General features: G+C 39.9%; 2 protein-coding genes across 2 annotated transcripts in view; one reads left to right on the top strand and one right to left on the bottom strand.

Moving 5' to 3' along the window:
• Window positions 1–1,740: 1,740 nt before the first annotated feature.
• On the top strand, window positions 1,741–2,421 carry LOC310639931 (gap junction beta-2 protein-like; the record flags this gene model as incomplete). The annotated part of the gene is made up of 1 exon (XM_083361930.1): window positions 1,741–2,421. The coding sequence occupies one exon, from the start codon at window positions 1,741–1,743 to the stop codon at window positions 2,419–2,421; it is 681 nt and encodes a 226-aa protein (XP_083218056.1).
• Window positions 2,422–17,672: 15,251 nt separating this feature from the next.
• ZMYM2 (zinc finger MYM-type containing 2) overlaps window positions 17,673–23,576 on the bottom strand; it is an 88,130-nt gene continuing 82,226 nt past the window's right edge. The window contains exon 25 of the mRNA XM_083362605.1: window positions 17,673–22,388. Within this exon, the coding sequence (XP_083218731.1) occupies window positions 22,196–22,388 (193 nt within the window). The 3' untranslated portion in view covers window positions 17,673–22,195. The remainder of the gene's footprint in view (window positions 22,389–23,576) is intronic.

Genomic DNA, 23,576 nt, shown 5'->3' with positions numbered 1-23,576 from the left:
TTCACACTTACAACTATTGCAGCATCCCTATGGTCACGTCAAAATTTAGATGCTTGGCAACTGCTTCATATTTATGATGGTTGCAGTGTCCCGGGGTCATGTAATCACCTTTTGTGACCTTCTGACAAGCAAAGTCAATGGGGGAGCCAGATTCACTTAACAATAGTGTTACTATCTTAACAACTGCAGTGATTCATTTAACATTTTTTTTATTACATTTATATCCCGCCCTTCTCCGAAGACTCAGGGTGGCTTACAAGCTTAGCAATAGCCTTCATTCTATGTATATGCCTGCTTGTTAGGGCTTTCACACACATCCCAAGCGGCATTATTACAAAGTCAGCTTAATTGCCCCCAACAATCTGGGTCCTCATTTTACCTACCTCGGAAGGATGGAAGGCTGAGTCAACCTTGAGCCTGGTGGGACTCGAACCTGCACTAATTGCAGGCAGCTGGTGTTACTTAAGGAGGCATTAGCCCACTGCTCCACCAAGGCAAGATAGGCAAAATTCACTTAAAACCGTCTCACTTAGCAACAGAAATTTGAGGCTCAGTTGTGGTCGTAAGTCGAGGACTACCTATATCCATATCCATCATCATTTTTTAAAAGTTCCTTGGCAACTATATTGCTATCCTTGGAAAACAATTGCAAGAGGCAGTCTTGAGAAATGAATTGTACAATGTCATATTTATTATCATAATATCTCATTAATCTTAGTGATTTCAATGAAATTTCCACCTTAAGTTTGTGTGTTGTCTTAATCTTCATTGTTAAGATTCTACATCTGATATACCACTTAATATGTGCCTCTTTTCAAAAAAAATTGTAATTTTTTGGATTTTATTTTCTTTGTTTATTAACATTTTAAAATCATTCAATAACCAAAGGTTTCTGGGTGGTTTACACTAAGTTACACTAAAAAATATAGTTCCATAAAATTTTAGGTTATGCAGTGGTTGAATGGGTAACCAAATATTGGAGTTAAAAGCATACTTCTTGTTATTTAAAAAATAATCTATATTGACAGTGTATTTATATGGAGACATAAAACTGTTGCACAAAAGAATGATTAAAAGTAAATAAGTAAAGATTTTAGATGAATTTTAAAGAATACATTTCTACTGAATGTTAATGATGTTTGTCAAACAAATCTAGTAGGCATTTTCAGTGGAATTTAAACTTCTATATAATAAACCTGTATCAATTGTGTATCTGTTGTATATTTAAATAATATACCTTTAAATTACCATAGCCATAAATGCTTCCAAAGAAGCTTATCAATCAAGAAAAAGTGGTGGTGTTCTCAATCATACAATCTTAGAGATATAGAACCAAAGAAAAAAGGAATAGGATAAAGAAAGTAACTTGGGCATCCTTTCTTAAAAAAATGTATTTTTTATTGTGGTTGAGGGTGCTGCTAAACTATTTCAGTTTCTGGTATTACCGGTACATTTTCCATTTTCACATTTCAGGGAATGATTATTAAATCTGTTTGTTTCTGTGGAACAGTTATGTGGCAACTGCAGGCACTGACAAATAGCAATAATTGGTAAATATTATGGAACCATTTCCATAAATTATTCATTAACATTAACTATCAGTTCTGTAGCAGAGATTTTATTCTTTCTTTAACCTAGTTAAAATGTGAGAATTTTAAATGAAGCTTTTATTATGGAATGAAACTACTTATAAACTGGCATATTATTTTTGTCTTAATAGACCAAAGAACACACTCAGTTATGGACTGGGGAGCTCTACAAGCCATCTTAGGAGGTGTAAACAGACACTCCACCAGCATTGGGAAAATCTGGCTCACTGTCCTGTTTATTTTCCGTGTCATGATTCTTGTAGTTGCAGCAGAAAAGGTCTGGGGAGATGAGCAGCAAGATTTTTCTTGTAATACCCTGCAACCTGGATGTAAAAATGTCTGCTATGATGAGCATTTCCCACTTTCACACATTAGACTTTGGGCTCTCCAACTTATCTTTGTCTCTACTCCTGCTCTGTTGGTGGCCATGCATGTGGCATACAGAAGACATAAGAAAAAACAGGAATATAGACAAAGAAAGATGGATGTCGAAGATCTCAAAAAACAAAGGTTTCATATCGAGGGTCCCCTATGGTGGACATACACTAGTAGCATTTTTTTCCGAATTATCTTTGAGGTAACCTTCATATATATATTTTACTACATTTACAGAGGATATCAAATGCCTCGGGTAGTGAAATGTACTGATTTTCCTTGCCCAAATACAGTTGACTGTTTTATTTCCCGACCCACTGAAAAAACTGTATTTACTATTTTCATGCTTGCAGTTTCAGGCATTTGCATGTTTTTAAATGTGCTTGAATTATCTTATTTACTATTAAAGTTTTGCACAAAGAAGCCAAAAGATGTAAATTCACTGCCTAATCATTAGATGTGTATATTATTGATATTTTATTTTGCATTAATTGTGAACATGGGTCAACAATACTTCCAGTCATCATGAAAATTGTATGGAACCTTATTTTAACAGCCATATTTATATTGTTGGAAGAAAAGTAAAACCAAATTTTGCTACTGAAATTATTCTAAGAACGATGTTTCTGAACAGTTAATTTGTTTTTAGCTACTAGATAACATTCTAAGTGCTTTTAAATCAATTGGCTGATATCCATCTTCTAAATTCATTATTTAGTACATGCCCACAATCCTCAAACACATCTATAATATGCATCAGGATCTTCCAATATTAAATTTATACAAAAGGCTTGGATTTAATAGTTATATTGGCTGGTTTATTGGACTGTGAGAATATACTTAATTCAGGAATTTTGATGTAATCTGTTTGTTATACATATTATTGTTTGTTTAACTATTAAGAATATGAATTGCTGTTTCTAACCACTTCTCCAGTTATTTCATTTATAATAATAGTATTTTTACTACATTGTTAACTTAATTATATTTCCCATACTTGGACGTTTGTTGTTACTGGAAGAGTTAAATAATATGTGGTAAACTATGCTTAATAAATAAAAAATGGTGCCAATTAAGCTGTGAAGCAGCATTGGTAGTTGTTTGAAATGTATGAAAGCAACACAGGTTTGATAAATATTTTAACACCATGCAGAAGTGCTTATTTGCACAATGAGACAAAAATAACTTAGTGAAATAACCTGGCTTTAAGACAATTAGTATACACTTTGTATATCAAAACTATAATAGAAATTCCACTTGCATAGCATGCAGAGATAGAATAGTACACTTAGAATAGTACAGAAATGGAACAATTTCAGTAGAAAAGTAGAAGTAAAATGTTACACAGATTAATGAAAACTTGAGACCCAGCACTCAATTTAATTAATCCTATACAGGTGTCAAAAAACAGGAAAACTAGTAATATTCAGAAGGAAATAAACCTTGAGCTCAATAGCTTTAATAGAACTTAAGTCACAACAGCAGTTGATCCTGAAATTTCCATCACTAATGTGGTCCCCCATCCTGTTCATGTCGGAGGCAGGCATTTAAGGTACAGGTTGAAAAGATTAGCCAATGACATCACTGTAGCCCAGGTAGCACCCTTGGAAGCTCCTTTCATATCCCTGTCAAGCAGTTGGAGCAAGAGATGGGAGTTCACTCTGCCATACAGCAGCACTCAGGTCTCAAATGTGGTCTTGCTAACCTCCAACCCAGTGTCCTAACCACGTGAGTCACCATGCTCCAAGTAATGTGGTTTTAGAAAGCAAATGACTGCATTGCTTAGCAATGGCATTTCCAGCAGTCCTGTTGCTGTCATTAAAAGAGGAACATGAGTCATTAAGCAAGGATTTCCAAACAACTTCCTGCAAGCTTCCAACAAACAAAATCAATGCGGAAGCAAATGCCAGGTGACACAAGAAGGGTGGCCGGGTAAATGGCTGCATGTCAGGGCCAAGCCCAAGGACAATGCCGCAAAATCCAATCAAGTCCAATCCTTTATCTGCTTATATCTAATGGACAGAATCTTGCCAAACTAAAGCCATAACCGTCTAACATACTAGATACCGTGTTTCCCCAAAAGTAAGACCCGGTCTTACTTTCTTTTGGGCTCTGAAGTAAGCACTAGCATTTACTTTCAGGGAGGGCTTACTTTTTGCTGCTACTATAGTAGTAGTACACAAGCAGGCAGGCGTGGGGCAGGGCCTGTGCCTGGGGTGGAGAAGCAATGCAGCAGTGAGTGTGGTGAACTAGGTACAGTACCAGGGTGGCCATGCTGGGCAGCGGTGGGCAGGGTGGTGAGGTGGGGGTCGCTAGGCTGATCAAAGCGGCAGGTGGAGCACCAGAGGCTCAGGGAGGGAGGGTGGTGAAGCAGGCAGGCGAGTCATTGGAGAATGCAAAGCGGCTCAGCCGAAAGTGCCTGCAGAATAAGTGGGGCAGGTTCCCCACTCACATGCCCATTCTCTTCACTATCACTTCCGAGCCAGACTTCACAGCTCTGCCTACGAGCCACCAAAGTGTCAGGTAGAGTGCCGGAGGCTTGGCAAGAGAGGGTAGTGAAGAGGGCAGGTGTGCCATTAGTGAGCACAACGTGGCTTGGCCAAAAGCAGCCACGGAACAAGTTCCCTCCTCACCTGCCCATTCTCTTCTCTCTCAGAGAAGAGAACTTCGCAGCTCTGCCTACAGATTCACCAAAGTGGCAGGTGGAGTGCCGGAGACTCGGGGAGGAAGGGTGGTGAAGCTGGCGGGCGTCCTGCTGTCAGCACCCATGCTGTCAGCACCCTTCCCCATGGAGCCGGAGAGCTTGACACAACACTGCCCAGATGCCCTCACTCCCCCCAGGAATTGCATTTCTTTCCTTACCTGACTCCCAGCCCCGTGCCGTTTCTCCTTTGCAATCTGCCACCGCCATGTGCAGGGAACAAAGGAAGTTTTTTGGGGGGGAAAAAGGTCAATCAATAAATTCACAAGATCTGACCCACGTGAGGCTGTAGCCAAGCCTACTGTATGTTAACTCTAATCCCTACTGCCCCCCAACCCTAATGACAGATGGGAAAGCCAGAAAAAAACTGAAAAACTTGTGAAAAAAGAGGGTTTTTCCCCATTTGTTTCAAAATGCTTTGGAAACAAATGGGAAAAACTGTTTTTTTCCACCCAAGTTTTTTTGTTTACTTCCCCAGCGCTTCCCATCTCCCATTAGGGTTGGGGGACAGTGGGGGTTAGAGTTAATGTACGGTAGGCCTGGTAGCGGCATTTAGCACAATGCACAAAGCGGCAAATGGCCACGGATGGCAGCAAACTGCTGCATCACACCGAAACTGGCCATTTGCCACCTCCTACACAATACTCCTGCCATGAGGCCGTGGAACAAGCCGGGCAGCGATAAGGCACATGGGTCAGAAGGCGGAAGAATCTGCCAGGCCTCATGGCAGCGGTATTGGGTGTGATGCATGAGGCGGCAAATGGCCATGGCTGATGGCAAATGGCCACATTGCACTGAAACCGGCCATTGGCTGCCTTGCATGTCACACCCATTGCTGCTGCTATGAGGCTACAGAACAAGCTGGGCAGCAGTAAGGAACCGGTATACCAGTACCGTGGGTCACATCCCCCCTCCCCCATTGGCTTCACCTTGTCACAGAGGCACTGGCAGATCCCCCCCTTACCTTGTGTCTATGATGAAACCAGACAGAATCAGTGGCAGGCCATCCGTGCAGGCCCTTAACTAGGGCTTACTTTGGGGGGAGGACTTATATTAGGCCCACCTTCCAAAAATCAACTGGGGCTTACTTTCAGGGGCTGGTTTACTTTTGGGGAAACATGGTACTTACTGAGAGATTCTAAGGAATGGCCACCCTGAACCTCTTCACTCTTCCAGCTCTGGATTGCCCAGTGTCTTAATCTGGGCATCTCACAGGGAATGTTCTGTGTTGCCAAAACTCTTATCCACTGATTCTCCAGATGTACATTTCATAACACTGCTGCAGTGCGAGTGTAGTCAGGCAAGTAGTGAGTCTTCCAGAGGGCAGGAGGGGACATGGGAAAGTAGTGGGAATGACTTACTGGAGAGACTTGCAACCTTTTCTTCCAGCTTTCCTGTTAACTTTCCATGCAGGAAGCCAGCAGGGAAGATTGAAAATTGCAGTTCCGTGACCATGGGATATTTATTTATTTATGTATTTATTTATTTATGTATTTATTTATTTATGTATTTATTTATTTATGTATTTATTTATTTATGTATTTATTTATGTATTTATTTATTTATTTATTTATTTATTTATTTATTTATTTATGGGACTTATATGCAGGGTGGCTAACAACAATAAAAATACAATAATACAAAAGTTAAAAAAAAAATTAAACTAGCAGCCCCAATAATAAGTTAAAAACATTTTAAAAATCCCTGTCAGTCCAGGTCAGCCTGATAGAAAAGAAATGTTTTAAGGCCGCGGCAAAAGGACCGGAGATCTGGGGCCATCCGGAGCTCAAGGGAAAGTTGGTTCCACAGGGCTGGCGCTCCCACAGAGAAGGCCCTCCCCCTGGGGGTCGCCAGCCGACATTGTCTAGCTGACGGCACCCTGAGGAGGCCCTCCCTGTGTGAGTGCACTGGGCGATGGGAAGTCGTTCCCGGCAGTAGACGGTCCTGTTGCAACCATTGTAAAGGAAAGCTGATTGCTAAGGACCCAGATCACAATCCCATGACTGTGGGAGTGCGGGAGTGCTCAGATCTTTGAGGAACAGTGGTACCACTTGATCAGCATTATTGTAACTTCACACACCGTAGTTCCTGAACGATGGTCATTAACTGAGGATTACTCACATAATTTAAATAAAATGGAATTAAAATAAAAAAAATAAAAAAATGTTTCATTTCTTACTGCTATTTATGCAGCTCGCAATATTCTTCCTTTGTCCATTCACCAGCTGATCAGCCAAATAACTGGAAAACAGGAAGACATAGTTTTCTTGTTTTCTCCAAGTGAATATGAGAAAAAAAGCCATTTTTCAACCTTTTCCCTACAATACTGCTTGACAAGGGAAGATTTGTTGCTTTCCCTTAATTTCCAGCAACCCTTCCTAAAATCTCTAGGTAGGTGGAGGCAAAGGAGAAGACGAATGAGTATGAATTACCGTATTTTCCGGCGTATAAGACAACCCGGCGTATAAGACGACCCCCTACTTTTTCTGTTAAATTATAGGGTTTGGGCTAATAACTCAATATTTCACTTCCTGGCACACAATCTGCATATTAACAACTCGTTTAACATTAGTACCCTTTTTTTATTAGTGCCATGAAGTTGCTAAAATAAAAGAGGTAAACTTCGTGACCCTCCCAGCCCCTGCATAAAGCAGAAATGAAAAGTCTTAAGCCTTTCCGTTTCCAAATACCAAGGTTTCCCCTGAGTTTTACGCGGTTAAACAAATGGCATTTGCGTATTAATGTTTCTCCATGGAGCACAAAATTCACCCGAATTAAGGAAAGTGGGGAGCTAAAGAATCTGGGGCTACAGGGAATACCTCTGGCACGACAGGCAACCCTGGGAAACACGAGGACTGTAGCATCACCCTCAGTTTGAACAATCCGATCCAGAAAGCGCCCGGAGGCTCCTTCGTTACTTCTAACAGAACATCTCCAGGCCCACGTCCTGCTCACCTTGCCTTTTAAACCCCACCCCCTTTTCCCCTGTAACATTTCCCTGCTCCGCCTGCTCTGTGATTTGCCCAGCTTTGCTCCTTCCCCGCCAAATGGGCGCCTCGCCTTCTTTCCTCTGAGCTCTCTCGCTTGGTGCGCTGCTGCTCTCAGTTCTGCACTCCGTGACCGGGCAAGTGATTCTTCTGGTCGGTGCGGGTCAGGCAGTGCCTCGGCGGGAGCAAAGGTGCTCTTGCTCCCTTCCTACTGTTGAGTGGCGCGCTTCTGGGGACTGCCTGCCCCTCCTCTCTTCGGGGACCTGACAGCCAGCATTGGAAGCGCCAGCATGGCCAGTCCTAGAGAGACCAATGGCGGCGACTGCAGCCCCATGATCTGACGAGAGCTTGCCCTCCATCACCTGTTCGCTGTTGGCCGCTTAACCACGGGTCGCCATCGCCTACCTCCATTCACCCAGCGATCCCGCCGTCCAGCAGAAAAGATCAGAGAGGTGAATAGTATTTTCCGGCGTATAAGACGACTCGGCGTATAAGATGACCCCCAACTTTTGAGAAGATTTTCATGGGTTAAAAAGTCATCTTATACACCGGAAAATACGGTATATGAATGACAGTTCACTACACAGTGGCAGTGGCGTAGCGTGGGTTGTCAGCACCCGGGGCAAGGCAACCGGAAGCGGAAATAGAGGGGCGGGCGGGCGGTGACGTCACGGCACTGCTGAAAAGACACGCCCCGCAGCGGTGTAGACTTTCCAAGAAGAGTCGCGCGCATGCGGGATGCTTCCGGGTCCCTCTCGAGGGCGGCTGGGCGGGGCTCCGACCTGCAAGAGCCGCTGCATTCAAGCTCGCACGTGAGCCCCGCTAAATAAAGCCACGCATGCGCACGAAGCTAGGCCGGCCAGCCAGCGGGTCCGTCTTCGCTCGGCCAAACCTGCCAGGGCGCCTGCGGGGTGCTTGCGGTTGGCCTGAGCCTGGGCGGAGAGTTGGCCGCTTCTATTTATTTTATTCAGTTTATGTGGCCGCCCATCTCACCTGCCGGACTCATTTCGCTTTGCAAGAAAGAGCAGCTCGAGAGCGGAGCCAAGCCAACTCTGTGCAGCCCTTGGGGCTCCCTGAGCAGCTCAGTGCGAGTGTGCCCCCCCCAGATGTTGCGCCCGGTGCGGCCGGCCCCCCCTGCACCCCCCACGCTACGCCACTGCACAGTGGTGCTTAAACGTTTGTGAACTCTTTTAAATATTCAATTTTTCTGCACAAAGATTACATAAAATATAATTTGTTCTCATTCACATAAGATTCTTGGGGTTAACATAAGGTAATGTTAATATTTGGATAGTTATCCTTTGGAATAAGAAATCTGTAGAAGTTAATTGCAAATATTCCACAGGTTTTAATAAGTGTGTCATCACAGCTCTGGTATGAAAGTAATTATGGTATTTACCATACCAAGATGAAATTTATGCAATGCTACGACAGGTACAAACTACAATAGACCTAAACCACGAAGAGATTAACATAACTTTGATACTATAAGTGAATATACTTTTAATTTAAATCTACAATCAAAAAACATCCAAAGAATGATGGTAAAGAATGAACAAACAATCCAGACAACAGAATGTGAACTAGAAATAATGACTTAACTGGTGAAGTTACAAATGAAGGGAATTATAACTTAATACAAAGAAGAAAAAACTTACAAGATTTGGATACAACAATAAATATGGAAAAGATACCTTATGCAGGGGTGTCAAACTCAATTTCATTGAGGGCCGCATCAGCATTGCGGTTGCCCTCAGGGGGCCGGGTGGGTATGGCCTGGGTGGGCGTGGCCTACTGGGTGGGCGTGGCTAGAGTGCGTATGGCCTACTGGGTGGGCATGGCCAGCTCTACACCGTTCGCATCAAGGGTGCCTATGGGGGCCTGGGCAGGAGTGGGACAGATCTGAGGGTCTCTGGCAGGAGGAGACTCTCTGGGCCAGGGCCAAGGCAGTGGGGGCCGTTCCCTCACTGTTTCCAGGATGGCTTCGCGGGCCACATGAAACCACTTCGCGGGCCGGATCTGGCCCCCGGGCCTTGTGTTTGACATGTCTGCATTAGAACGTCAAAATAAACCTGAGAAGAAAGAAGACTTAACAAAATGGACGCTGCTAGGAGAATCGTTGTTTGGGAGACAAAAAGCATACATCTTATCTACTATGTATCCTCTACTCCTAAGAATAACTACAAAAATACAAGAACAGGACAAGTTGAAAATATTAATTGGGAAAACAATTTGGCAAAGGAAAAAGATTAGAGACCGGCTGAACAGACTGGATTAGCCCTACCAGATGGAGTATTATATGAGTAAACACTTGTTTGAACATGGCTAAATAAACAAATAACTTTGGCCATAAAGGGACTTGAGAATAAGTGGGATAGGAGATATAAGTAATATCATATTTTTTGATAAGATACAAAATGTAAAAATATTAGGATGTTGTAAGTGAAGGAAAAGTTTGAATTTTAAAGACAAATTAAGTTTGAAAAGATTTAGGATTAAGGAATGATCAAAATATTGAGGGGAAATTAGGCTTAATAAGAACTCTGGAAAAAAGGATATATAGTGATTTAACTAATTTTTACAAATAGAAGTGAAATATAAATTGACTAGAAAGATGTTATGGATAGATATTATGATAGATAAGTAGTATAGTATCTCTATAATATATGAAATATAAAAATACTGGGGTGATATATTTAAATGGAAAATTTGGATATTTATATGTTAAATACTGGGGAAAATATGATTGATAAGAATTGTTTGAATATTATGGAGAAATTGAGCTTAAACAAGATTTATGAAAATAAGATATATGTTGAATCAGTAAGATGAATTTTATGAAAATAACATAAGCTGATAAGGAAAAAATGCTATATATGGATGCTACTATTGTTGGTATAAATATAGAAGAAAATGTTTTTATTTAATCATTTAAATATGGGAAATATAAATAGAAACTGTTTAATGTTGTAGAAGAATACTACTGGGTGAAGAGAAGACGAAGGAAATATTAGTTGATATACTAATTATGGAAGTATAAAAATTAATTATTATTGATATTTATTAACTATTAATTGTATATTCTTTTCTAAAAAAATTATGAACCAAGACAACATGCTGTACACCAGGCACTAAGGTTGTTATTGTAAAAAACCAGTAAAACTTTTACAAAAAAAGAAAGTAATTATGGTATTTAACGTGTCCAGACTTAGAGCACTTGAAGTTTGTTTTAAAATTATTGCCTTGGGTGAATAAAAGTAAAAAGCATAATCATAATTTCCATCTGCACAACGTCTTCTGAAATTAATGTCTCAAGCTTGCTTTAATAAATATTCAAGAATCAGCTCAACAGAATACAATTTTATAAATAAGAAAGTACCCAATGAAAAACACACACAATTTTAAGCTTGTCAAAAACAAGATGTAGTTATTGTCTGTATATTTGTCGAAAAACCTGGTTTGAAACTTAATATATGATGAGCTTGGGGAGAGAAAGTTACAGGTGTTGAGGTGCCACCACAACAGACACTCTATTCCCCAATTGCTATTTGCCTAATATCCAACTGCAGTTTAAAGCACCTTAATCTAAGGCAGACCTGTCAAACACAAGGCCCATGGGCTGGATTTGGATCGAGCCTGGGGCTGTCCCCCAGCAAGGGACCGGCCCCCGCTGCCCCGGTCCTGGTCCACCCCACCCGGCTGGGCACCCCCCCAGCACACGCACAGGAAATGGTGAGCACTTGGGGGCTGGTGGTGGGCAACAGCAGCTGCAGCTCATTTGCCTCACTCCACCCACCACTCCTGACCTCGCCCCATCACACCCAGTTATGCCCCACTTTGCCGTGTCTTTCCACTTCTTGTCTGCCTCTGCTTTGCCGGGCCACATCTCACCATGCCCGACCCCACTTTGCTGGGCCTCACCTCTCCTCGCTTGGGCCATAGAGTTCTGTCAGCCTCACTCCCCAGGGCTCGAGGTGCAGCCATCCTTGACTGGGTGGCTCACACATTGTTGGCTGTTGGTAGGTTGTGGCTCTGCATGCGGCATGAGTGCCGTGTTCCCCTCTCCTGCCCTACCAAGTGGAGGGGAGGGCAACTGGGAGCTGGCCCTTGCCCATGCTCAGCTTGTGCCATTGCACGCTCCCATCTCCCTGCCTTTTGTCCTACAGGCTAGGTCCCGTCCACCAGGCAGCATGGAAGGAGGGAATGAGAAAGAGGGAGGGAAATGGGAAGGAAGGAAGGAAGGAAGGAAGGAAGGAAGGAAGGAAGGAAGGAAGGAAGGAAGGAGATGGGAATGAGAAAGGGAGGCAGGGAAGGAAGGAGGGTAGGGATGGATGGATGGATGGATGGAGGAAGGAAGGAAGGAAGGAAGGAAGGAAGGAGATTGGAATGAGAGGGAGAGAGGGTCTGAGGGAAGTCCTGCCTTAGCACTTGGCCACCAGCAGCCCTGCTGCCCTTTCGCCATCCCCTTGCCCCCTCTTCCTGGCCTACCCTGGGAGTCTCCCATCCTATCACTAAGGATGCTTTGGTTACAAAGCCAGGTCTCCTTGCATGGAGAGGGAGTGGGCCTCCCTGTGACCCATACACTTTGCACTCCTGCACCCACCTTGAGCAATCTGGCTGAGCAAACACAGCAGCAGCAGCCTTGAGAAGGAGGTAAGCACAGCTGGGCACCCCCTTGGGGAAGTGGGGCTGTGCTAGGCTGGGATGTGGGGTCCCAGTGCCACAGGAGCTTGAGGGCTGGGCTGGGTGCTTGTCCCCCACTGCCCAGGACTCTGGCAGCCCGTGCCACCGTCCAGGCCCCCTGCATGGCCTGAGAGGGACAGTGAGGCTCCTCCAGTGGGCCATGCCCTGCTGCTTGCCCCAGTCCCACCCCCTTCTGCTGGACTCCCTCCGATCTGCCCCAGTCCTGCCCAGGCCCTCACAGGCACCCCTGATGCAAGCAACGTTGAGTTGGCCACACCCACCCCAGCTATGCCCAGCCAGTAGGCTGTGCCCACTCTGGCCATACCCACCCAGCCCCCCCGAGGGAGGGCAACCTCAATGCTGATGTGGCCCTTAATGAAATTGAGTTTGACACCACTGATCTAAGGTTTTAGGGAAGAATACAAGCTTTTCGGGTATTTATTTATTTGACTGATATATTTCTGCTCTTGCACATGCTCAAACAGTTACACACTGCTTCAATCTGCTAATTGTCCTAAATCAGAAGATGGAATCACATCAGAAAAGAAAATGGAACCCAATAAAGTTCAAAATTTGCCAGTTGTAATGTTTGTTTAAACAACTCACATCAATAGGTTGGTCACTTCATTGTAAACTTTAGAAACTGCATGGTTCTTCACAGACTTGCATACGATACACAACAACAGCATCCCTACAATCATGTGATCAATATCTGCAATCTTCCCTGCTGGCTTCTGACAAGCAAAGTCAATCATTGGTTGGTGTGGTCATGTAATTTTTTACTTAACAACCACTTTGCTTAGTGATGGGGTTACCAGTCCAATTACAGTTGTTAAGTGGGGACTGCTTATATTTCTGTTGGCATTGGTCTAACACAAGGATGGCAAACTTTTGGGACTTGATAGCTTTCAACAGTTTTGTAATGTATGCAAAAGGAAAATGCCTAAACTTCCAAAACAGAAATAGAAAAAAATGCTACTTAAGATGTAGCAACTTAAAAAAAAAGTTATTTCACATCTAACTGTGGCCACTCAGATATTTCCAAGAGATCCAGAAGATGGAATGAAAATATTATATTTGAAGGAAAGGCTGTTTCACTGTTGTCATCACTGGTGTGCTTGTGTGTGTCTGTGTATATAAATAGTTTTAATTTAGCAACCATACTTGGTTGTTAAGCAAGGCAGGCGCTAAGTGAAATTTAGATTAGATAACCTTTATTGTCATTTTTTACTGTGGGCACAACGGCACACATTAAAAATGAAATTTAGTTGCTTGCTCTCAAAGTGTACACATACATAACACACATTTAAACGTATTTTATACAACATACTGTATGTATAGACCTACACCCTTACATATAAGTAACATGATTTATATGTAAAATCATGACTGTGCTTAAGATCCTGCTTCGGCCTATCTTTTCTTTACAGAAATGTAAAGGTCATAAATATGAGAACAGGTGACGGGTGACAGTGCAATTTGCTACCAAAGTTTGGTGGCAATGAGTACCATTGATAATGAGGGATTGTAATAAAAAGTCCACTTTTTTCTTATTACACCCAGTGTAATTTTTCCCCTCTTTTTTGTTCCTTGACGTTAGCGACCAAATAATCAGTTATACCTGTGGAATTTCAAAAGAACTTTTTGCATTGCATTTTAACTTATAAAAATACTGCCAAGAACTCTTGCAATGATTGCATACAAATAAATAAAAATAAAAATGGTTGAACTTCCCCCACTGCCTGCCCTCTTTAAGAAGTCTCTATTAATGGGCTTTGATCATAAACAAGGAAGGAGCATTTTAGTGACATATGAGGATGGACCCTTGGAAGGCTGGGCATGTGGCCATAAGAAACACCATCTTGCTTTACAGTCTTGTTTAACATGCTTCTTGACTGGAGAAAAGAGTGCATCAGCAAGAGAGACGTTGCAAGATTATTCACCTTAGTTAACGGAAGTTTATGATCAATACTCCTGTAACCCAGAAACTTTAGACACTTGGGATACATGCAAATCTCTTTCTGTCCCTTAGGTTATCATCCTGATTGAGTCATTTAAGAAAGTACCTTCAAAACATCCAGCTTTATAACATGAAGATAATCTACCTTTAATCCCCAAAATCTTCACCTTAAATATGGATCAGCAAGTTGTCATACTTCATTTTAGAAGTCTCCACCTCTTTTTAATTTTGCAAGAAGGTTTTTGTAAGAAGCTGCTAGGATCAGGAAGTGTTCTCTCATGTTGCTTAATCAGTTTGATGCAACTCCTAAAAATCAAAATGCTATTCTCAGTAATTCTACTTGAAGAGATCTTCATTAAATGGGATTGAACAATCATTCATCCTTAATAGCTCTGTTCTTAAACTCTTTTTTAAAAGATCTTTTTTAAAAATCTAAATTAAAATCAAAATTAATATGTTGATTAATAAACTGACACTGGAAACCTCATTAGAAAAGCACCCCCCCAAAAAAAACCCCACAATCTGGGTGATCAGAAAAACTGCAATATATTTATCCCTGAAAAAAAGATGAATGAGGGCCAATGTGATACAGGGAGTCCTGGATTTACAACCATCACTAGGACCAGAATTTGATTGCTAAATTATTAAGTGAGTTGTGCCTGATTTTATGACCTTTGCTATGCTGTTAAGTGAATTGCTGCAGTTATGTAAATCAGGTAGGAAGCAAATCCAACTTCTCCCATTGACTTGACTTGTTAGAAACATTTGGGAAACTCATAAATGGGGATCACAAGACCCATGGTGCTGCAACAATTATAAATATATACTAATTGCCAAGCACCTTAATTTTAATTACATGACCGTGTGCTTCAACAGTTGTAAATTGAGGAATCCCTGTAGTACTGATTGATAGTTATATTATTTATCATACTAACTTTGGATTTTGGGATTAGGGTGGGTAGTAAATACTATAAATGGATGGATGGATGAAATATGAAGCTCAATATCTCTTTATTGTTCTAAAAATGAAGAACATGGAATTATCGCCTTAAATTACTGGAAGGCACTTGTTAGGGTAGCCAATTACAGATGGAGTTTCTTACTTTCATACAATATAAGTATTTAGAGAATGGCTGGGGAGATTATGGTTGCAGGTTTGGGCTGCAAAAATCAGGATCTCTCTTAACATTTTGCTGCCATCTACTGGCAGATCTTTGGGATTCTGCATTAAACAGTGAATAACTTACCGTAAATAATTATGTTACATGTTGCTCTGCCAAAAAAAAGAGAAAGAAACTTTGCTGAACTTTAGTTCAAAAACAGCAATGAGTTCTTGGGACCATAAATATCTTATTTTGAAATTGAAGAGTTTAGCTTTGCAGAACTGAAAGGAAAAAAACAGGATCATAAAGACTATTATTTATTTAATTTATTAGTTACCCAACTCCAACAAACTCTTAAACTTAAAAATTCTATATATGAGTGTTGCTTGCAGGTACAGTTGATAGTTTCATGATGTCTTTTCTAAATATTTCAGAATTGTGTGACGGCGAGATGGGCAACATATAAATTTAATAAATAATAATAGCAAATAGATGAATGCAATCTCACTTGAATGACGGAACAGATTATGACCCAGATTAAAAACAAAATGGCAGGGAAACAGAAAATTTATTCCGGGGCATCAATTTCCACTCTAGATAACAAGATTAAAGTTTAAAAAAAACATATGAAGTATGGATAGGAATAATATGGACTTATTTTTGATAATTGAACTCTGTATTTTAGCATGTCATGGGAACAAAACCTATGTATCACTGGAAAATGAAACATCTATTCTGCCTGCTTGTAGAATACAAATTTAGCGGAGTACAAAATCTCTAGATGGAACAATCACACTTATTCCATCACAGATTACCACATTCAGTTTTTAATTTTTTCTATTTTATCATCATTTAAGTTTCAATCTAATGCCACCAGAGAAGGGAATTTTCCAATTTTTCAAAGCAAAATCTTAATGAATCAAATAATAATACTGCCACCTACCCTTTACAAGCACAATACCCAAATCAGTGGTTTATGAAAAGCTAGAAGATATTATTAAACACCCAAGCTTTCTACAAAATCAGAAAGTATAGGATTGTGCCATATAGCAAAAGCCACGTCTGCTAATATAATTCGTGTATCTCAATGCACAAATCCTGAGTACACACATGCACAGATAAGCTACCATCTTAAGATCCCTAAGAAATCTTAAAGATCAGGGGTTGTTTTTTTTGATGTCCTAAAGCTCTGAAATTTTTCAAAATTTTCCTGTGCAAGAGGGAGAAAAGCAGGAGGGAGGGAGAAGGAGAGAGAGAGAGAAAGAGAGAGAGAGAAGAGAGAGAATGATTCTCCTTTGTAAGCTGTACAAAGCTCTATAATCAGTGCTTTTCCACTGTCAGACATTAAAGCAAAGAAAAATGATTTGTGCTGCAAATGCCTGCCAATCTTTTTCTTTCAAATGAAATGCCCCCTGCCCCTTCCTCCTCCCCCCAAAAACAGATAATGGCCATCCCACTGAGAGCAATGTAAAGACAATGTGTGTAAATGAGATGTGGCTTCATAAAATGGTAGATAACAAGGATTCCAAAAGGTTGGAGACCTCTGTCCTATATCATTTCAGACAAATAGTTGTCTGATCTCTTCTTGAAAACCTCGAGTGATGGAGCACCCATAAGGTCTCCAGGCAAACTGTTCCACTGATTGATTGTTTGTACTGTTTAAGCAGAAAATTTCTGCTTGATTTTAGGTTGGATTTCTCTTTTGATAATCTTGTTGACAATTTGATTCTGAACAACGTGGGTCATTCGTCTTTTTATAAATCAGAAAAAAAATTGAACTCTTTCGAGAAAGAAAAAAAAAATACCTGACACTGGTAAATCTCATTCATTACTTGAATTAATGGATTAATCAGGCTCTCTTGGAAGATCTTACAGAATATTGCAGGAAATCTATCAGGATCTCAAGATACTTTAAGTTTTAAGTTGCATGACATGCTTAAAGTGGAGTTTCTACCAAAGTATTTTGTAAATTGTAGGCTCTGAACCTGGCTTTACATAAGCACATAGACCATGATTAAAAACAATAATTAAGGAGCTGCAGATGCAGGTAGAAAATAGTGCCTTGTGAATACTTGTATGCCATGCAAAAGCGGCCATATTAGTACAACTCTACAACTGTTTATGAACCTTCTAGATCCATTAATCTATTCTAAAAACCCCAGAACAACCGGAAAGAACAGCTAATGTTGATGCTGAATGTTTTATGACTTGAAAGTTTTGAAAATATTACACACTTAAGTTTTGTGATCATTATTAAGCTGCCGAGTCTTCTTTTGAGGAGGAGCAAATTAAATTTTATTTTTTAAAAATTAGACAGTAAAACTAGAATAAACAAACAAAATTTTAAGAAACTGAGCGGAAAAAAGACAGCATAGCATTAAATAAACAAATACAATTATATACAGAAAGTTAACTACATATCAGCAGCAAATTCTGATCATTTTTACTGCAAAGAACAACTTTCTCATCAAAGAGACGTGCCAGGCAATACTCAGCTTGATGCACACACATTGCATTTCTGATAACACCACTGCCTTCCATGAGGCTTTTTCATTCTCTGCCCATTTATCGCAATTATCTTAACCATGGAGCTCTATTGCAGTGTATACATTGTACTAAGCCAAAACCGAGAAATCCCCATCATGGATTAACATACCATGTGAATCAATAGTTATTCTGCATCAGGACTAACCATGGCTATTAAAACCTAGATTTTTCTGTTTGTAGCTAGTCTGAAATTATGAGTTAACAAACTTTCTTTTTCAATCAAATTTACATCCTGTGCCATGGTTAAAGCCAAGTAAGGGTGGGGGTGGGGGGAGATCATGGCTACGAGATCAGAAGCATTACTTTGTTGCTGACTAAGCTTATGTATTTCACTTTAGTGGGATTCACACCTTGTAAACTGAACATTGTTTTTTTCTCTTAAAATGTAATTCATAACTAAAGTACGTTGTTAAAAGTCTATTAACATAGCTATATGTAATGTATTTCATTGGAAGAAACACATTTTTGTCTGTGGTTACATGATAAAGTTACACATTTTGTTTTACTTCTACACACAAATGGAACTCTTTAAACAAGGTTATAGGATTATTGTGCCATATAAACTCAAAACAGCTGCCATTTTTTATTCCCATAAATACGATAACTTTAAAGGAGAGCATCTGGCTTATCCTGATTCAATGCAGTAACATGTGAAGCCTGTAATCTAGGTTAAAGAGTCATATGTGGCAGGGATGAAAATGGGACTGTACATATGCTTGGTAACTATTGGTAACCATGCACGTTGCACTTTACAGCGAAAACCTGCAAAGATGTTTATTTCTTAAAATACATATCCAGAACCGCAACTGAAGGTGAATTGAACAGATTGATCAAAATCCCTCCATTAAAAAATAAATTTAAGACACATCCAAGCCTCTTGTCTAAAAGTAAAAAAAAAAGTCCCTGAGCTCCAAGTTATGATCATCTATACATGTTTGAACTGTTTCTTTTTGTTTAGTATCATATCAAAATAGTTTTGAGTTTTGGCCTGAATATAATAAATACCCTTCAAAAACCTGAAGATTGTTATTGCTATCTAAAAAAAATGTATGAGATCCAAGTCTAGATCGGTGTTTCTCAACCTTGGCAACTTTAAGATGTGTGGACTTCAACATGGCTATATGAGGAATTCTGGGAGTTGAAATTCACACAACCTAAAGGGCTGAAAAACACTGGTCTAAGATTGATCCTTGCTGATGAAGGACACATATTTTACTTGACTATATACCCAGTGTTTGGAATCAATCCACCATCAAGATTCATGGACTGTTTGGGCATGGAAAACATAAAAACATTTGGTGCTTGAAAGATAAATCTGTACCTCAGTTGCAATAATTTCTGATCCATGTTTTTTTATATAATTTGAATTACAGTTTTCTGATGGAGGCAAGGAGAGCATTTTCAAGTAATAAAATCAAATTGTCAGGCCTTCCCCACCTTCCAGTTTTATGAATGGGAGGGTGAATTTCAATATTATACCATTATATTAACTCAGTATGTAGTTTTTCTTTTAGTAATTAATTTGCTGTATTAACATACTGTAATAGAAAATACACCTTAGCTTATTTTTCTATGAATGCATTGAATTGATACTAAAGAAACATAACTTTTAATGCCTACTATAAGAATGATATAATGGTAATAAAAGAACTGCAGGGGAAAAAAGATAAATAGCACAATTTCTAGTATGGATCTTAAAAAGGTTATTTTCCCCCCAATATCTAATCCTGAAGATTATTTTAGCATGCTATTTTCAATACAGCTAATATTTAAGTCTCCATGCAGAGTAAAAACATGGTTATGTGCTTTTTGACTGTTCTTCAGTTATGATTTTGTGTTGAATACCCTGATTGGTCTTTAGAATCCCCACAGAGGCTAGATTTTTGATTTCCACAATAGTTTCAAAAGACTCATCTCTATATTTAGATTATTCTGGTTTGAATAAGGTTGCTTTCTCCCTAACCTTTGCATGTTTTTGGGATAAAATGGCATCCTTGAAATGACAAATGACCATCTCTTGATTTTGTTGGCACAGCCTTAAACTAAAAACACACATACACACAAATAAGCATGTGATATATTGCATGAAAATCCGTACCACAAATCAATTTGTTATTTTTTAAAGTACCACAATTTTGTGGCAAAAGCATTTACATGAATAATAAAATGCTCAGTTGTAGTGCCCCCAGCCACTTCCCTATGTCATTACCATCATGGGAATCTGTAATTCTGGATGTGCAGTCAGTACATGCAGAGTATGCATTCTACCACAATATTCTCATTCTATTGTAAGGGCCTATGTCCAAGCACGCCTGGTGAAATAATAAAATATTTTCAAATTAATAAATAATGGTTCCTTTTATGAACATATACGATGAATGTTAATTCCTGCCTGCCATGTTCAGTCCAAGGAATCTAGCATGTTTGAGACTATGTAGCTCTGTCTCATACTGGTCCACGGTTTACTAAATGATGGACATCAGCAAGACACTTGTTCAAGAATCATCTTTAATGTGAAACTGTTAGCATGCTGAGTATTTCTGCACTGCACTGAAGAAAACATCAGGTAGTATATATTCAATAATGTACAACCTAAAAATGGGGCCAAGCAACAAGCAAATACAACTGTATAATTCTTATATGCAAGTATAGGGTTATACCAGAGGCGTCAGGGAAGGAGTATTAGTATCGAAAATCAGGATGACTTCCCTTCCTCTCATAAAAAGGAGGACTTTGGTTGCCACCATCATCTGGACTGTTTTAACTTTCATACACTACTGGTTATTTGCTGGGCCTCCAACCCTTCCCTTTGCTTTGGTGCCTGAAAAACCAATCCTTCAAACTCCAGGAATTCTCTACAATTGGGACTCCACAGAGCCATAGAGAATTAATGAGAGGCAAAAACTGCTGTGCATCTCTGAAAACCTTTCTTTGTGCAAGCATTTCTGGATGACTACTTACAAAAGGCAAAATGCAGCTGCATCATTTGTGCTGAACCTGTCGGAATTCTGCAGCCGCCATTCATATAGCCCATATCTGAACAAGAAATATTCCAGATGATGGGGAGCAAAGATTTTAGGGAATGAAGATAATAAATGAATGTATAAGTACATACAACAAAGTAAAGATTTCATTTGTAGAATTGCAGACATTTTTATGCCGTAATCTGTTAGTGAAGGTAGAGCAATTTTCAGCAGTGGATGTCAAGTTATAGAATTTTCTCCCCCAAAGAGCTTTCTCAACACCTACCTGTCTTTTCAATACTAAACCTGTTCTTATGTCTTCCAATTAAAATTATTATATTGCTGTTAGGTTTTAATTGGCTGCTATATGCTATTTATTTTTGCTGCATTTCTTTTAATTATTCTTGGATATGCCTTCCAGTTAATATATTGAAGAAAAGCATAAAGAATATTAACACGTAAGATAGATGTATATTTTGAATTTAAGTAAAATTTCAAACAAAAGTTTGTAGTACACATCCTATCCAAGGGCGAAATCCAAATGGATACATTTTTCCCTCTTGTGCTCTTATCTAAAATACACTGTATTTGTAAGTTCAAATTCAGAGAATCACAAATAAGGAAAGATACTAAGATTTTTTTTAATAAGAGCAACTCAGAAAAGTAATTTTCACCAGCATTGATTCACATTACAGTACATCAATATTAACAGCATTCTCTTTTTTTTCTATTTTTGGTACATAAGATGGAACCTTTCTACATAACCTCATAAGGCATCAGTAACTAAGAGTAAAAAACCTATTAGTTTACAATTTATTTAAAAAATTCAGAAATACACAGCAAGTCCTAAACTTTAGTAGTGCTATCCATACACAACTACCTGGTTTCAGAACCCATTTAAAAGCCCCAACTCTTTCAAGGAAGCTCTGCAACAGTGATGTTGTGCAATATGGATGTTCCTTACTATGACACCCTCCCCCCCCCAAATATTACACATGGCACATTCTCATTCAAATTTTGCAATGTAAAAAGGTACAAACATATCTAACCAAATAAATAATAATTAAAAATGAATGTGTTTGTTAAGTATCCTAAAACCACTATGCAGAATAATGGCCGTTTTCTCTCACATATTATATACATGGTAATACCCAGCAAAGGGTACACTGCTACAAAACATGTTAAACAAAGAGTAAACTTGAAATGTTTGATTATTTCTTTTTCATAGTAAAAATCTAGCAGCTTGACTAGCTAATGCTGTTGTGTTTTCTTGAATTTGGGAAGTGTTTAATCTATGTCTTCATCCAGTTCGTAATTGTCTTTATCATAAATATCTTTTACTAAAAGAACCCGTACAAGCATATTTTCCAAAGTATTGCGGTCCACTGAAGTGGAAGTATACCAAATGGAACTCTCGGAAGATATTGGGCAAGCTGGCTGCAAATAGAACACGTCCATTCTCTGAGTGAGATTAGGTGGGCTGAAAGGAATAAAACAAGAGCAAAATTAATAAGGGACGCATATTATTTTAACTATGTGGTCACTGTGATAGCCTCAGTTTAAATCATAACATAAAGTAGGTTAGAGCAGAAGGAATATTTATTTACCAGATAGCAGCTATTGACTTTTAAATATCAATGAAATATTCACTTCGTACAATCTGGATTTCTATAGTAGTGCTATTCTACAGGTAGTCCTTGCTTCTTCTTCTTCTTCTTAACTTTCTCCTTTACCTCTTTGGGTGTCAAGGGAGATACAAAGTTCTGTAAGTCCTTGCTTAATGATCCTAATTAGGGCTGGAATTTCCATTGCTGAGTGATACAGTCATTAAGCGTAACATCACCCGACTGCACAATTTTTGATAGTCCCGGTTGCAATCATAAAGCAGGGATTGTGCCGTTGTTAGGCTAGGTCTCGTGTTTCTCCTGCTCTGCTACAAGTTGCCTTTGCTTCAACTCCCCCCTGCACCTATTTTCCCTCTACCTTTGACCATCCTGGACTCTGCTGCCCTGAACCCTCACTGCCCTTCACTACTCCCAGTGGAGCTTTGCTAACTTCTTCCTAGTACCGATGAGGTGTATTTGAACCTGGAACTTCACAAGGCAGCTGCTGGGCCAAATGAAGCTTTGGGAAGATTATACAAGGCCAGCAGTTTCATCACAAAGGGCCAGGCCAGGAGCACCTTGTGAGCATCACAAAAAGCCAGGCCAGGAGCACCTTTTGACAGCAGGAGGAAGAAGAGGGCGGCAGTGGTACAAGGCAATAGGGATTCAGGGTGGAGTACAAGTCAGTGAGGGCAGCAGGAGTAGTGGATTGCAGGGTGGCAGACCCAGGAAAGTATGAGACAGCTTTGAAAGGCAAGAGGTGGGGTGGAGATTGAGGGTGAGAGAGTTCAAGGGCACCCTGAGGTGGTCAACGTGGGCAGGCTACTTATTATGTGACTGTGAGAGTGCCACAATGGCTATAACTTCAAAGACCAGGTCTAAATGCCATTTGATTAGCACCATTGTAATTTCAAACTGTTGCTGAAAGATGGCTATTAAGTGGGGACTACCTGTATAGATTTTGTTTTCCTGCCATGAAACGATATTACTGACATAATCACCCTGTTTATAAAGTCAAGTAATTCTAATTTGTAAACGTAACTTAGATTTTGTTCAGTGGAACA

The sequence above is a fragment of the Vipera ursinii genome (genome assembly GCF_947247035.1).
Source record: "Vipera ursinii genome assembly, chromosome: 4".
In the NCBI taxonomy this organism is placed as follows: Eukaryota; Metazoa; Chordata; class Lepidosauria; order Squamata; family Viperidae; genus Vipera; species Vipera ursinii.
This window is presented reverse-complemented; position numbering and strand designations above follow the sequence as displayed.